The sequence below is a fragment of the Carassius auratus genome, chromosome 22, assembly GCF_003368295.1.
Source record: "Carassius auratus strain Wakin chromosome 22, ASM336829v1, whole genome shotgun sequence".
NCBI lineage: Eukaryota > Metazoa > Chordata > Actinopteri > Cypriniformes > Cyprinidae > Carassius > Carassius auratus.
The window spans coordinates 24,247,424-24,264,659 of NC_039264.1; the positions used below are offsets into that span (position 1 = coordinate 24,247,424).

Below are 17,236 nucleotides of genomic sequence, written 5' to 3' on the forward strand. Positions count from 1 at the left end.
TTACGTAACTCGCATTAATTGTATCACTGTTCAAGATATTAAAAATGTATTAGTAAGAAAGTAGTTTGAATCTACAAATCAGCATAGAATTTTTAGAAGATCCTTAAAAATAATATATAACAAATTACAAAATGTGAAAATCTGGAAAATGCCAAATAAATCTAAAATAAATAAACAAATAACATTTGTTATAAAGATATAAATCTAATTTTATATAAAAGAAAATAATATAATTAAAAATATATCAAATTCCAAAATTCTTTAAATAGTTTTAGAATATAATTTATATCATGAACGTATGCAAAATCAATCTGAAATAAATATACATAGAACATTTTAGATATAAAAGATAAAATTCAGATATAGATATAAAAGATTTAGATAATATATATATATATATATATATATATATATATATATATATATATATATAAAAATATAAAAGTACTAAATCTATAAAAAAAAAAACAAAAAAAAAAACAAGCAGCTAAATACAAGCATTCTCACTAATCTGGAATTCTATTTTGAAATTAAACAAATTGTTAAATATAATTTGCAATGAAAATACAACACGAGTGGTCTCAGACTTCTAGAGCCCAGTGTATTTTTGGCAGTTGACTGACCGGACACAACCGTCTGGACCGCTGGGCACATGGAGGGTGACAGGGATGGGGATGGCGCTCTCTGCCCGCAGGGTGGCCATGGCTTTCTGGGCCTCGGTCTCGTTACGAGGGGCCTTCACCCAGGTGCAGCCAAGATAGGACAGTTTACTGAACTGCACGCTGTCTTCCTCCTGTTCTGTCGAACTCTCCAAAACTGCTGCTGATGCTTCTGTGGACACAGACGATGAAGAGTCAACACATGGTGGCACAAACATGTATTTATTTATCTTCTTCTCTATAGTTTTATATTATACAAGTCATCAAGTGGCTCATCCAATCATATTTAAGAGGTAGAACAATCTGTTTTATGCTCGTGTCGAAATACTCAAACAATAAACTCTTGCTTCGCATGAACCTTTGTTTTATGTATTGGTCCATTGTCGAGAGTGACTGAATGAGGATGTTTGTGTGAGGAAGAGAGGAAGTGAGTGTTCAAAGTCCCCCAATTTCAACACCTGCCAACGGGAAGTAGTTAAGATAAATAGATCTAATGTCTCTGTTCATTTGTAAAATATGTACGAGACATGGTTTAACAAGGACCAATGAGAGTTTGGGATAAAACGAGTTAATTTGTTGCTGTGAGCAGGATGTACCATGGGAAGAGTCGGAGTCCAGAGTCAGGCTGGGTGGTCTGATCTTAGAGCTGAGCGCTGCAGGACAGACTTTCTCTTCTGCAGATCCCGGTCCATCACCAACATCATCCAAGACCTCCTCCATCGCCCGCTCCAGCTGCTCACTCCCATTCCACGACATCTGGCAGAGAATACATCATCTAGATCACTTTTAACTTCATTCTTATTGACACATTAAGTGAAGGATAGAAAGAGACACCTTGAGTCTGGGCCTCCCCTCGGAGCTGGAGGGTGAGCCCCCAGCGGTGGGCGGCACGAGCACAAACTCTTCACTGGTGACGGTTGATACAGATTCAGTGGAGCCGCTCACTCTGCCCAGGGAGGAGCTGTCAGCCATGATAGCCTGGGACAGTCTACCCTCTCGGCCCACTGCTGCTGCAACCCTACCAACAAGACAGACCTGTTACACTGGGTACACGCTGGATTACAACATCGACTTTAACTTCCGCAATGTTACATACTCAATGAATGGATGGTTTTCTCTGCAATGGACTTCCTTGAATCTTAAACCTGCATTGTGCAAATTTAAGATGCTATAAATTAAAACCATACTGCCATATTTGTATGTATGCAAAATATATAACATTTAATATATATATATTTTTTGTTTTGTTATATATATATATATATATATATATATGAACATTTACTATTATTTCAATATGGCTATTTTTCCAGCTTTGTATTAGTAATAAATTATTAAAATAAGTAGATTATTAATAATAAAATTAATAATAAATAAATAAGTATAAAGTATCACACAAAAATATTTATTTTTGTCTCTTTATAAGTTATTTTTGTCTTTTATATTTAAATACAACATTATCATTTCAGCATGGCCATTTTGGCTGTTTTGTATTAATAATAAAGTGAATCAATATTTTTCATTATTTATATAACCTATCACACACAAACACATCTATATATAGCCAGCTTTGTAATAATTATGAATTAAATTGTAACAATTATTAAAATATTTATAACAAATATTTTTTAATAAATAAAATGTAAAGTACTATAAAAACAATTAATAAATTAGTTAATTGGTGTCTATATTATATTTATTTATAACATTACATTTCAGTAAGGTTATTTTGCTTAAATAAATATAACTTAATAAATAAAAATACACTTAAAAAATAAAGGTGCTTAAAAAGGTTCTTCACAGAAACATTTTTGGTTCCAAAAAAAAAAAACACTCAGTCAAGGGCTCTTTAAAGGACTGTCTCTTTCTCAACTTTTATAATCTGAAGAACCTTCAGTCACACTTTATTTTAGGGTCCAATTCTCACTATTAACTAACCATTAACTATGACTTTTGCCTCAATTAACTCCTGATTTGCTGCTTATTATTAGTTTATAAGGTAGTTGTTACATTTTGGGTATTGGGTATGGATGTCATGCATTATATGTACTTTATAAGCACTAATAAATGGCCAATATGTTAATAATAGGCATGCTAATAAGCAACTAGTTATTAGGAAGAATTGGACCCTATACTAAAGCGTTACCGAACCTTTTTCATTCAGATGTTAAAGCTTCTTTATGAAACCATTTAGACAAAAAAATGTTCTCCTATGGCATCGTGAAGCACCTTTAATTTTAAGAGTATATAACAACATTTACAGGATCCACTGAGGAGGAGCCCAACCTACACTCGGAGGCCAAGTGATGCTTTTGGTCCATGATATAGGTACAGATTCTGTGTAATAAACAATGCGTGACTGTATATTTCAAGTAGGAAAAGACATTTAATTCCAAGAATTAATTTCAAGAAAAGATGACACATAAAGTCATTAGGTTTTGATATTACAGTTTATGAATATTTTCCCCGCCCACAAGGCCTTGATGACATCAGCAGAGAAGAAATGTATGCATTTAGCAGACGCATTTATCCAAAGCGACTTACAGTGCATTCAGGCTAACAGTTTTTACCTAACGTGTGTTCCCTGGGAATCGAACCCACAACCTTGCGCTGCTAACGCAATGCTCTACCACTTGAGCCACAGGAACACGTAAAAGAAAAGTCCCTTCAGGGGCAGATAAAGTTATTATATTTCAAAATAAATGGTGAAAATATATGATTATATATATTAGAATACTAAATGCAACTGTGCACAATACGACGTGGGACATTTATTACAACAGTTTTGGCTTTGGATACTAATCATGTTCAGACAGGCAGGAGCTAAATCAAGAAAAAAAAAGCACTAAAGCACCAGTCACTTTTAGAGAGTTACAGTAGTGTCATCTGAAAATGATATCAACCATCTAGCATTTCACACAATAATGCTGATTCGACAAGCTCACGTTTATCGAGGTGTCATCTGTCTAAGTGCATCTTCACGGCCTCAAAGCAAAGTCACTGAAGGAAACCACCACTGATGTTCACACCTAGTACGCAGCTAGTTTTCACAAGTAAAACATTACACACTATCACACAACTATCAAGCGTAATGGTCGAGCCAATAAAGAAACAGCAATACAATAACATCGAGTTCCTTCAGTGGGTCACAGCGGGTGAAAGGGTCTTCACATTCACACATACAGCAGTCATGTGGCCATCATCCTCCGTCAATTACAGCCATTGAAAAGCACACAGGATAAAACCGAACGCTAACAGAAGGTCTCTGTGTGCCCTTCATATTCATTATGTAGTTCCTTGCTTGAAATAAATAGAGAATGCATTTAGCTACTCACTAGAGAGAACCAGTTAGGCATTCAAATTGAATTAGACAGCAGGAAAGACAAGAAGACAAAAAATATAAGCAATTACAAACTCATGGTCAATATTTAAGAATTAGCCAGTTAAGTAATATAAAGATTACTATTCACTTCTTTGGATGTCAATTAAAGAATTATAGTGTAGCCTGGCAAATACATAGTCCAGTTAATAATTATCACATCAGCTTTCAAATTTATATGTAATTTTAACCCCAAAAAATATATTTTTATAGTTACAAAAAAAGTTATAGGTATATGTATATATGTTTACACACAGACATGCACATAATAATTGAACAATTTACAAAATAATTAAATAATAATGGCATATTATACAACATTATAGTCAACTAAAACCATAAAAACAAATATTTAGTTCCTGATTCGATTCTTGGGTCGATTCACAATTTGTTTTTTTTTTATTATTAAATTCAATTAATATAGTTTCAATAGAAATGCTATAGATATTTCTAAAAAAAATTAACAGTAAACATCAGTTTACAAATGGTGAATTAATAAAAAGAAATCAAGAGCCACAGGCCTGTATTTTAAACCTATTATTTTTTTCTTTTTTTTGTATAGGGTCCTTTAGAGCCATATAAAATGTTCTTCTAAATTGTTCTGGTAATCAGATGAAGGCATAAAACAATTTAATTTATCCTAATCAAATGGAAAACCGTTTTATTTTATTGCAAACAAAGTGCTGCACAACAGAGGATTACTGTTAAAATTAAAAATAAGACAAATTTGATTATTCCTTTAAAAATAAAGATTTATTAATATTTATTAGTAGTAGAAGTAGCACTGTTGTTGCACCAAGTCTTAAGTGAGTTACTAAAGGTGAGTTACTAAAAAGAACTAAATGGTAATATATTTTTGACAGTTTCTTCATGTTAAACTAAACTTTTATTTTGACGGGTTGCCGTGAGGAACTTGCAGCTGCTGTGTATGTGATATGACGGTAGTTTTCTCAAATGAAATGGTAAAATGCTAATGAAGTGACTCTCAGAGCAGCTGGAGATGATATTTGTGTATTCATATAATCATAGTGAGACGACCGAAGCTAAAAACACCACGAGCATCGTCCGCGCTTGCTTTGCACCACTTGCCATCCATTCAATTATTCGTTGTGTAAATCATGGCGCCTTTACGCTTGTTGTCAAATGCTTCCACAGATTTATTTTGTTCCAATAAGCATTTCACCCGAGCATGCGAATCACTCGTATGGCTTTGTTCTTGGTTCTCATCAACAGTATCTCTGCCGTGATAAGCGCTGAATGAATGACAGGCTTTCTATTTTAACATTACACAAGTTAAATAAAGAGATTGATGTTAATTGGATCTTATTTTAAATGTGTGCTGAAATAAATACCGGAAAAAATGTGTGGCTTTTGTGAATCAATATCGAATCGACGTCCCTAAAAAAAAATAATAATAATAATAATGAATCGGGGAAAAACATTTTTTTGCTCAGCCCTAGTTGAAATAAAATAAGTGTTAACTGAAAAATAATGATATAATAACCTTAAATCTATCTTTTCAGCAAGTTACCAAGGCAATATTTCTTATTTTATTTAATTTAGTTTAATGGATGAAAATAGATAAAGCTGAAGGGAAAAAATATATAGACTATAGTGTACTCAAAAAAACAAACAAAAGTGAGAATATAAAAAAAATTGATTAATAATACAATTTAATTAAAAAAAAAAAAATGATATGTTGCTGTGGCCGCTGACAGAAGAGAATTCAGCAAAAAAAAAATATTACATTCTACTAAATTATCCATTTGATAAATTTGCCGAAAATATTCCAGTAAGACAAAAATAAATAAATGCATGTATAAATAAAATAGAGATTGACAGTACAATTCACATGATGTACTTTAGCTGTAGTGATCAGCACTGAACACCACCGATCAGCAGGAGGGTTAAACTGAGCCTGGGCCTCTGTCTCTGATGTTCAACCACAGATAAAGCTGGAGCAGCTTATTTATTCTGGGAGTGCATTAGACGCAATACCCCCCCCTCTCTCTCTCACACACACACACACACACACACACACACACAAACACACACACACTGAAGTCCACAGCAGGAGAAACAGGCTCTTCTAACAACGGTTTATACTCTGCTTTCTGTATTATTCACACTAATCATTTAAAGACAATTAATTAATAAGGGCTGTGTTACTACAACATGGCATAAATCACATGATGACACCATCCAGACTGAGCCACTGAGAGACAGCCAAGGCTTTCCTAACGTCCAACACAGCATTTAAAGTTCAAAATGGTCCAATCCAATGAGTGCACTCCTCGGTTATTTGTCTCTCGGTCCTAGCTCTCGTTCAGGGCCAGCCATGATGTAATATGAGAAAATCTGCCCAATGAAATCACCCAGCAAGAAAGGAACAATCAGAGGAACTATATAATTAAGCAATAAAGTACAAACCTGTGCAGTTTTGTGAGAATACATTACATTATTATTATAAATTGTATACATTTTAACCTAAGGTTTAGATCAATATCTATAGAAATGTACTATATTTAGATGCAAATTTCTTTTAAGCTTTATATATATATATATATATATATATATATATATATATATATATATATATATATATAAAACTTAAAAGTAATTTGCATCTAAATATAGTACATTACTATAGATATTGATCTAAACCTTAGGTTAAAATGATATATGATATCATCCAAATTTATTACAGAAATCATACAATAAAATATACTAAAATGGAACAAACACAAATACAAAATACCAAAAAGAATAAATAATTAATACATATTAAGTATTTTCTTTTAATTTACCAAAAATACAAATAATAAGCAAAACTAATACACTTCATACAAACATTTTATGGTTTGTGATGCTAAAGAACATTTCATGACGTCTCAGACTACTGTAAATTTATGGCTACTGTGGTTTAATCATAAACGCTATTATAAGCTCATATTTACCATAGTAAAATAATTTTTACATTGGTTGAAAATGAATAAAGGTTGAAATATTATATTAGAAGTTGTACTTATATTTTTTTGTAAAGTTATCCAAATGATTAATTAGCTAATCAAAAAAAGAACATTAGATTAATTATTTATTGTAATAAAAATAATCATTAGAGTAGTCGACTAATCGGAAAAAACTAATCGTTAGATTAGTCGACAGAAAAAATAATCGTTAGTTGCAGCTCTAATATATTGGAATTTAACCTGTTAACTGTCAGTTCCACTTTTGAGCATAGATGTGACAACGACATTTCCAACTTAAATTCAAAATAACTTTTGAATGCTTTGGTCCACAGACTGGCAGATTAATGTAGAAGTGAAATAATCAAAAAAGGATAATCTATTGTTTTTTCTAAATATTCAAAACACTTTTAGACCTTTTTTTCTCAAAAAATATAATGGATGTAATCTTTTGAACACTCTGCATGAAAATTTATAAAGATTTTTACAGATTTGTCATTATTTCATCTATGCATCACTATTTCAAAGTAAAGGTCAGCTCGCACACTCTCTGATTCTGATGAGTACTCTTCCTGCATATAAATAAATTACAGTTGCTCTGTAAAATATATTTTTTTAATGAATCACCAAATATCAAAACTACAGTTTTTAAGCTTTACAATGTTTGTCAATATTACTTTAGGTTCTTTAGGGTTCCTGTTTAAAACATGTAATGGCAAATGGGACATTTAACAGGTTAATGGCTCTGACTATGATGCCATTTATGGCTTTAATAGCGTTAAAATTAATTATTTACCAATAACAGGCTAAATGAACCAGAACAGGAACATATGGATCTATAACAGAAATTCAGAGCAGTTTTTTTGTTTTCTAAAAAAAATGGCTTAAAATGTACATAGCTTAAAAGAAACAACTCAAGGTAAAAAAGTAAAATACAAAGTTGTCACAGAATAATAATACGTGAATAACTCGATTTTGACAGATGTCAGTTATCTTATAATCCCACGGCGTCGATATATATATAACCTTGCACATAAATTATGAGTTTTGTATTGAGGACTTTAGTGTGCTCTAACGTTTTAACAAAACGAGCCCAGTTTACCCAGCTATTTAAAAACGAATACAACATAAGTGAGTGCAAAAACTGTCAAGACATTAACAGGGATTCAGAGTAACGGGTATGAAACCCCTTCAACAACCGAAAATAAGGCTGACTAAACAGTTTTGTACTGCTGTTAATGTGTTTCATAACACACACACACACACACAAAAATCCCATCATAACAGCTAGTTAAAATCCCAAACACAGCGTGTGCTGTCAGTGAGGAGCAGCCTAACTAAACTGAAGCTAGTCAGGTAGCCAGCTAGCCACTGCTAATCAACAATTAGCTCATTTTCTGCCACTTTAACTTCAGAATAAACGGTTACGAGCCTCAGAGGCTTTTAAACGCTTCCACGCTGAACACATATTAAACCCGAACGCGTGTGTCGTGTCGACGCGGAAGGTTTCTTTCATTTTGGTGTTTGTTATGAGTTTCCTGAGAGGGTAAAAAGCAACTTACTTGCTGTGAGTCTGTCAGCCGAGCGACGCGCGCGCGCACACGCGCAAACCTTATCCACATGGCGCATGCGACGTCATCGCTGCCACTGGAGAAAGCCACGCCCACCGTTTCAGATTTATAATCTCTGTTATATAAAATATAAGTGGTAGAGCCAAGATAAGTCTATTAAATCTCGTTTTTTTTTCAACAAACAAAAAAATTGCCAAACATTTTTTTTAAAATGTACATTTTATTTATTTTAAAATGTGTGTAATTATATTCAATTAAATAAATTTACCACAAAAATAATACACTTAATGTAAACACAAAAAGTAAACGTAATTAGGGTGAATGAATGAAAAATTCTGAGATAGATCTATGTTTTTAAAAAAAAGGTATTTTATAAAGAAGTGGGAAGATACTATTATATTCATTATTTTATATTATAAATAAATATTATATTGCAAATATATATAATATAAATAAATATAATATTATAAAAGTTTTTCTTCACATGGAAAGTAACAGTTGTTACCAGTTCAATCATCGCATCCTTGTCAATGACATATAATTCTGATCAAACGAGTCGGCTGGAGGAACATATCAAACTTCACTAAACCAGGTTAACAAACAAATAGAATAATAACTTACATATTCAAATTTTTGCATGTAATAAAAAGAACGTGTATCGTAAACATATCACTATATTTACCTCAAACATCTCCTCATGGACTAAACAGACACCCTTTGTTATGACGGATTACACTGAACTTGCATAGAGATGGCTAACAAATCTTTCAGTTAAAGATCAAGTGTGTCATTTTTGCACCTCTAGCGCCACCAAGTGGATTTGCAAAAAACAACAACAGCATTATTAGTTAAAAAATAAAATAAAGTTAAAATAAAATAAAATAATGTCTTATTGTGGCACAGTAACAAAATGTTCTTGTGTAGGATAGCCCTCATACATTATAGCCCAAAATGTTAAAATACCAGAAAGGCCCAGACAGTTTTTGAAGGCCTCTTAGAAAATTAGGAGCCCTTACCCTCCACTGCAAAAAAACATTTCTCAATCTGTATTTTTGTCTTGTTTTTCAGTTAAAAACACTGCAGTCGGTAACTTTTGACGCTCTAGCGGTTAATAAACAGAACTGCTTGCGTCTTGCGGAAGAACATCGTAGCCGGAACTACCTCTCTCTGTTTATGTCTATGAAGAATCACAAAGGTACTGGGTTACTCCGCCGCGGTACCCCCGAAGCAATCTAAAATAGTCCGAATATAAACACTTATTATAGGTGCACCCTAGTGATTCAGGACAAGCTAAAAACGCGGTTTGGAAAATGGATTCATGGTGTACTCGCTTATTATGTTCATTTTTCTACATTTTGAACACAAACAAAGTTACGGACCGCAGCTCTGATTGGTTGTTTTTTACCGGGAGCGATGGAGTTTCTGCAAATGGCAATAGGACCACTGGGAGGAGCCAGAGGAGCTTGATTTTTTTCACAGATTATCTGTCTCATATTCTACTGTCAGGACATAATGACAGGTTTAACAAATATGTAAAAAATACATTTTTACAAAAGTTAGCGTAATATGTTTAAACTTCAAAATAATATTTATTTCGTTTATTTAATGTTTGTTTTTATTTGACTGATGTTTTTGTTCTGTTTTATTTGATTTGAAAACCAGCAGATTGTTCTTTTCTTGTTTTAGTCCTTCACTGCAATTGTTTTCTCAATCTGTATTTTTGTTTCGTCTTCCATAAAAACATTTAAAGACCTTTCGAAACAGCGTAAGATGTTAAAACATCAACAACCAAAAATCTTCAGAGGATACTTAATTACAAATATTGAATTTATTATTATCTGTTATTTAAATAATTGTTTTTTTGTTGTTATTTTTATTTTTTATTTCATAGTTATTGGTTTTTAAAATGACAGATTTTTTTTTCCCTTGTTTTAGCACAAATCTATCTTTTAGTTTATTGAAGTCTACTAAAATAAGGCTATAAAATTAAATTATTAAACATATAAAACTCATTCAAGCCTTATCTTGCACAACTTTGCTTCACAAGTGCATTTACCTTGTTTAAAATGTGCTTAGATTTACAAACAAGAATACAGATTAATAAATTTTTTTTAGTGTTAATTAGAGTCAAATAAATTCAGGAAGAACCAGTTTCTATGAAGCATTATATAGGATTGTTGACTTCAATTTACCACTAGACAGATAAAATGTAAAAACTGAGTACTGGCAGTCCTTTGGTCCCGATTCACTCTGTTTTTACAACATGAAGGGTGTTTTCGGAGGAAGTCGCTGATCAGACATCAGTGCTTCTGGCCTGTGTGTTGGAGTAGAGGTCTGGCCGGCTGAGCAGAGAGGGAAGGGTGAGAGACAGGGATGGGCTGTCGTAGTGGGACGGCATGTAAGCGACGCAAACTGGGGCAAACTGGGGCTGTGGGCAAACAGCATCTGGATCAGATCCATTCTTCTTACAGAAATAATACTAGGAGAAAAACAAGGCCAGTCAGTCAGTAAGAGAGATTGGAATGTCATAGACATCAGTGGAAGAATTAATGAATATTGATTATTATTATAATTGGTGTTGTTGTTTAATTACAGGAGCACTATCTGTTGCAACCAAGGTGACTAAAACCAGAGAAATATATCATTTATTCAAATCTATCATAATAATAATAATAATAATAATAATAACAAAACAAAAAATCTATCTAAATCTGTCAGAACATAAGGAACCATATAAAATGTAATTAAATTGTTGGTGACAAGAGCCTCGAGGCAGTGCGCTGACATAATATAGCGCCATTGAGCTCTCACTCACCCCTCTCTCTCCAGCTTCACTTCCTGTCTTATAATAATGTGTTTGTGTGTGTGTGGTTGTGTATGAATCTATATCCTACTGTTGCACTATGGTTGTCATTATAAAAAAAACTAAAAGTAATAAAGTTTATAAATAAAAAATCAAATAAATTATAAAAATGTTACATTTTAATGACATTTTAAAAGCACTACTGTTTGACTAGTGTTATCATTACAGTTTAAAGCAAATAAAAAAATCATTCAAATCTATCATTTTAAATGAATATAATATTTAATTTAAATGAAAAAAATCCACTCCTAAATTTTCACTATTGTTTCCATTATAAACAAAATAAAAGTAACAAAGTGTATAAGTAAAAAAAAATCAAATCTAATAAAAAAACTAAAAACATCTGCATCCTACTGTTTTAGTATTGCTGCCATTATAAATAAAATACAATAAAGTTTATAACTAAAATAAAAAACTCTGCTGATTCACTTTTTTAAATATAAACAATCCATCCAAATCTATTGAAAACTAAAATTATGAAAACAAAACAAAAAAATGAATTTTCAAAAAACAAACAAATAATAATAACAGCATTATATTAAATAAAACACCCTACCTTTTCACTGTCACTATATACAATAATATATATTTTTTAATTAAATATATTTAGAATAGAGGAACATGTTGGTGAGTTGCTGACCTGAAGTCGACAGTAACAGAGCACAGCGATGATGCACAGGAGAATCACCGTGGCGTTATAACCACAGTTCCCGCGCTCATCCGACCGGATCTCCATCAAACTCTGGACGCGAACACACACACACACACACACACACAGAGAGAGACTGACCCACCCCCACACACACACACACAGACTGACCGTCAGACCACTGTAAGTGCAATTAATTTAAGGGCAGTGTCACAACGTCCGCAAGATGGCGCTGCAAAACCCAAAAAATTCTCCCACAGATCCAACACTTGAAGTGACTCGAGACCAGCTCGAGACAGACGCGCGTCACTGCTCCGTCAGACTGATTCAGAGCAAGTGTCTCTCTAATCGAGTTTGACCAGCGCCGCGCTGATCAGAGAGAGAGAGAGAGAGAGAGAGAGAGAGACACATCTGCTCCTCTGTCTCTCTCTCTCTCCTCCTCTTCTGCTGAGTGGAACATTACATCTGGACTTTTAATAGGAAAAAGTTTGTTGGTTAATCATAGGAGTAATCCTACCATTCAAGGTCCCATAATGACCAAGTTCAGTCAAATTTATCAAAAAAAAAAAAAAAAAAAATATATATATATATATATATATATATATATATATATATATATAAAACAACACACTGTATAATATGAAATATGCAACGTTTTTACAATATTAAATATTTCTTACAAAATCTAGAACTATTTCAGAATCAGAATAAAAATGATTGAATGTCTTCAAATAAACATTATACTAACAATAAAAAACACATATATAATTATTTTCTAAAAGCCATTCTTTCAAAATAAAGCATAAAAAATAAAGAAATAAATCTGCATCAACCAAATATAAATTAAAATCATACCCCATACTATTGTCATGAATGGCATAGGCTATGAAATTAACAAAAAAGTGTTATTAATCATTGCAAATGAAAATAATAAAGTATATAAATAATATTACAAAATATATTCTAATCTATAAATAAAACAACAATAATAATAATAATAATATAATAAAAATAATGTAATATTTAATTGAATATAAAATCTACACCCTATATATATCATTATAAATAAAACTATTAAAGTTTACAAATATAACAACTCTACTGATTCACTTTTTTAAAAATAAGAATTCACACAGTTCACCCAAATCTATCACAAAAAAGCTAACTTTTCCTAATCTATCACAAATAAATAAATAAACGAACAAACAAACAAAAAAACTAATAAATAAATAATAACAATAATCAATTAAAAACATGTCAAAACACCCTACTGTTTCACTGTTGTCACCATTATAAATAAAATAAAAATGTGTAAATATTTAATATTTATATTTAATTTCATATATTTAAAAAAAACTTTGTTTTTGCTTTCAACATATATACAATAATAATAATAATAATAATTGATTTAAGATTCTAAATGAATAAATATAAAGATAAACCATAAGACACAATAAAATCCTCAGAACTATTACACATTTTTTCACCCAAAAATTATATTTAATTCTATCACAAGAAAACAAAATAAATAAATAAACAAACACCCGTCAGCATTTACAAAATCTTTCTTCTTTTTGATGGTTTTATTTAACAGAACCACTGTTCATTATTTTCCCTGCATGCATGTGCTCACTTCTAGTTTTCTTTTTGCCAATTCTGTAATTTTGCTGTCACTTCCTTTCTATGAATAATTTCCAATATCCTTCATTTATAAACCACTTTGGATAAAAGCACCTGCTAATTGAATACATAAACGCTCTTTCCAACAAAAATGCAAAAAGCAGAAGCTGAACAGAAGAACAAACCCTGCTGATAAGACATTCATCTTTATTCAGATTCACCTGCAAAAACACTAAACTATTAATCAGCACTTTATGAATTATTATACGCTGCCTTCTGCGCATTTTTAGAGGAATCTTTGAAGTGTTTCAAATTAAATGTGGCTTGACAGTTTTCTAATGCAATTCATCTGGAAAAGTCGTGGATGAATGTCAAAAATGTTGTCAGAAAAGCTTTTTTTGTGTCATTTTTCATATTAGTAATCTGAAATATGAAAGATAATATCATTTTTATTTTGTATGAGTATACATTTTTAATATTGAGAGAGAAGTGCATGCATTTGAATTTTTTCCAGCATCACTCTTACGATATGATACGAATAATCAGTGCCGTGTCCCAGAATGCAATGCGCTCAACTTGATCTGCATGCAATAATATACAATGCAGTGTTTTTAAGGGAAGAATAAAGGGGGTTTTACTAAACATCGAGTTTTGGACTATTTTTTTAATAGAAAATATATATATATCAAAATACAATAATTTTAAATAAGTTAATTAAGAAAAAAAGAATGAAATGTAAACTCAATGCATAACAAACTATAAATTAATCATAATAACAAAAACAAAAAAACAATATTTAAAAATACAAAATAACACCTACATATTTAACAGAAAAGTATGATCAAATTAAATAAAATATTTTAAAAATCCTGCAAGGTAATTTAATGGCAGAAAAGTTCATTTTATTTGATAAAAACATGGATTTAAATATAATTTTAAATAATGAGGTTTTAATGCTTTTTACTAAAAATAGATTTAAATAAAATCTAAAATGATATATTATAATTATTATAAAAAATACATAAATAAAACAATGGAGACTTAATACATTTTAAGTGACCTTATCTGAAAAATTTGGCTTGAGAGTTAAAGCTTACTGCAATTTTGACAGATGAATTCCAGTGGGAAAAAGGACATTGCAGATGGTTTTGGAAGGCGAGAAAGTATGTACTAACAGGGTGGAAAATGACTTCAGGGACACGGCAATTGAAGAAAATTGTAAAAAAAAAAAATATATATATACATATATATATATATATATATATATGTATATATATATATATTTTTTTTTTTCTTTTTTTTCACATGAATTATATGTATGATTAGGCAGTTTAGCCTAATCTATAACAAAAAAATTAACATATTTTTAGTTTTTAAAAAAAATCATTTTATGGTATATATTTCTTGTGGAAGTTGATTACTTTGCACCGAGGACACCATAAAATTGAATGCATATATCAATGAAAAGGTGTGTAAAATACAAAATAGTATTTATAATTTCTATTATCCCCGTTTAAGTGATAAAGAAGACCCGAACATACAATTTAAGCCATATATCATAAATATGCGGCTCATTTTAGAAAAAAATGATTAAATAAATAATTGGGACATAAAACTCGCTGTATGAATGACCCAGTTAGTAAGTCCAATTTTTCACTCTTTTCCAATGAAGTAGCACAGGAGAACCTAACAGGGGTAGGACAGGTCATCTTGATGGGGAACATGTCTGTGAGGGTCAGTTAACCAGGGTAATATGATTTGCCATGAAGCAATGTGCTTCCCTCTTGCATTAGCATAAAGACTCTCCTAATGATATAAAACACCGTGTCATTCCCCGAATTCTCTCAAAGTTAATCAGGGAAGAGCTTTCAAGCTTCAAAAAGGACAAATGAATCATAAAACAACCCACCTGGTGATGCTAATGGCACATAAATTATTGTGTTGGCGCTCCATATAGAGGCAGAATGCCAAGATATGATTTGAAATGAAAAGTCCTCGTGTGATTTGTATGGTCTGTCACATGAATATAGAAATATTAGCATTGCTCTAACAAACAAGTGTCACCACTAAAAATTAAAAAAAGTTGCTTATTAAAAACCCCATAAATGAATTAAATTCCGAATTTCGAGATTCAAAATAAATACAATTATTTAAATTGATTAAAACCTTTAAATTTGTCATAAATTTCATATATATAAATATAATTGTCATTTTTATGACAATTATGACTTCTCAATTCTCAAATATCAGGTTTTTGCCTAAAGTTTTTATGCCATATTGACTTGTCAGTTATAATTTACCAAAGCATGATTTCTTTAAAAAGAAATGGACATGAAAAAAAGCATAATTATTGTAATCAAAATGTACCAAACCCAGGTTTTTTTTTTTTTTTTGCAGAAATGAGCTTCCATACTCAGAAAAATGTGTTTCTTCAAGTAAACTTCATTAGCTTAGCATGCAATGCTTATTTGGTTTCAGCAACATTCATCTTCCTTTTCCCCCTTGTCTAAATGAGGTCATATTTTTGCTTCCCCAGCTGCTCTTGTTAAGATACCAGGCATCTTCAGGACCTTGAAGAAAGCTCATTAAGATGCCATTAACACTAATTGGACCAAACAAAGAAAGAAGATTCAGGACCAGCGAGCTTTACCAACCTGTACTCTTTCCTTGGCTCCACTGTTTGTGATGCACATTATGGATGCACTTGGTTACCCAACATCCTGTTTTGAGTAATTTAATCTCACAACATGTTCAGTGGAGCAACAATCCTCAAACGGAGGACTAAAAATACCAAAAGATGGAAAATCAATGGGTGGAATTGATCAAAGGTACATACCGTATTTTTCGGACTATAAGTCGCACCGGACTAAAAGTCCCATTTATTTAGAACCAAGAAATAACAATGAAAAAACATTACCGTCTACAGCAGCGAGAGGGCGCTCTATGTTTTCAGTGTAGACTACAGGAGCACTGAGCAGCATAGAGCACCCTCTCGCGGCTGTAGACGGTAATTTTGATAAGTAAGTCGCACCTGACTATAAGTCGCAGGACCAGTCAAACTATGAAAAAAAGTGCCACTTATAGTCCGGAAAATACGGTAAAAGAAAACAAAACAGGGGTGTTGGGAAACCACCGATTAAATATCATACACTGCAACACGTTTTTATAAACAATCCAGTAAAACTAGAAAACACTGGTCACTGAAAGATGAACAGCGCATCGGTAGCAGTTCCACAAGTATAAAATCGTATCAAGCTGGTAATGGAAAATAAACTTTGACATCGTGTTGCCTTTGCAGATCAGGAGTGGTAATTTTTTTTGCGAAAAGTCCCAGAAAAGCGGTTCGAGCCAGTAAATTTGAGCTCAAACATGAGGACTCCAAAAAGTATTCAGGTTTGTTAAACCTAAAAATTATTTTAGATGCAAAACACAGACACAATTTTCAGTGTATTCTCTTTTTATATATATATATATATATAAAACTTTTTGGTTCTTGATAAAAGAAAGAAAAATCTAAATCGAACACCGA

The 17,236-nt window shown here is 31.7% G+C and overlaps 1 protein-coding gene across 1 annotated transcript in view; it reads right to left on the minus strand.

Annotated features, from left to right (window-relative positions):
• Positions 1-8,642, minus strand: part of LOC113040103 (rab GTPase-activating protein 1-like) — a 93,660-nt gene extending 85,018 nt beyond the window's left edge. The window contains exons 1-4 of the mRNA XM_026198358.1: positions 8,567-8,642; positions 1,494-1,677; positions 1,256-1,415; positions 624-831 (exon numbers count right to left, since the gene is read on the minus strand). Of these exons, the coding sequence (XP_026054143.1) occupies positions 624-831; positions 1,256-1,415; positions 1,494-1,631 (506 nt within the window). The 5' untranslated portion in view covers positions 1,632-1,677; positions 8,567-8,642. The remainder of the gene's footprint in view (positions 1-623; positions 832-1,255; positions 1,416-1,493; positions 1,678-8,566) is intronic.
• Between the last annotated feature and the right edge of the window lie 8,594 nt (positions 8,643-17,236).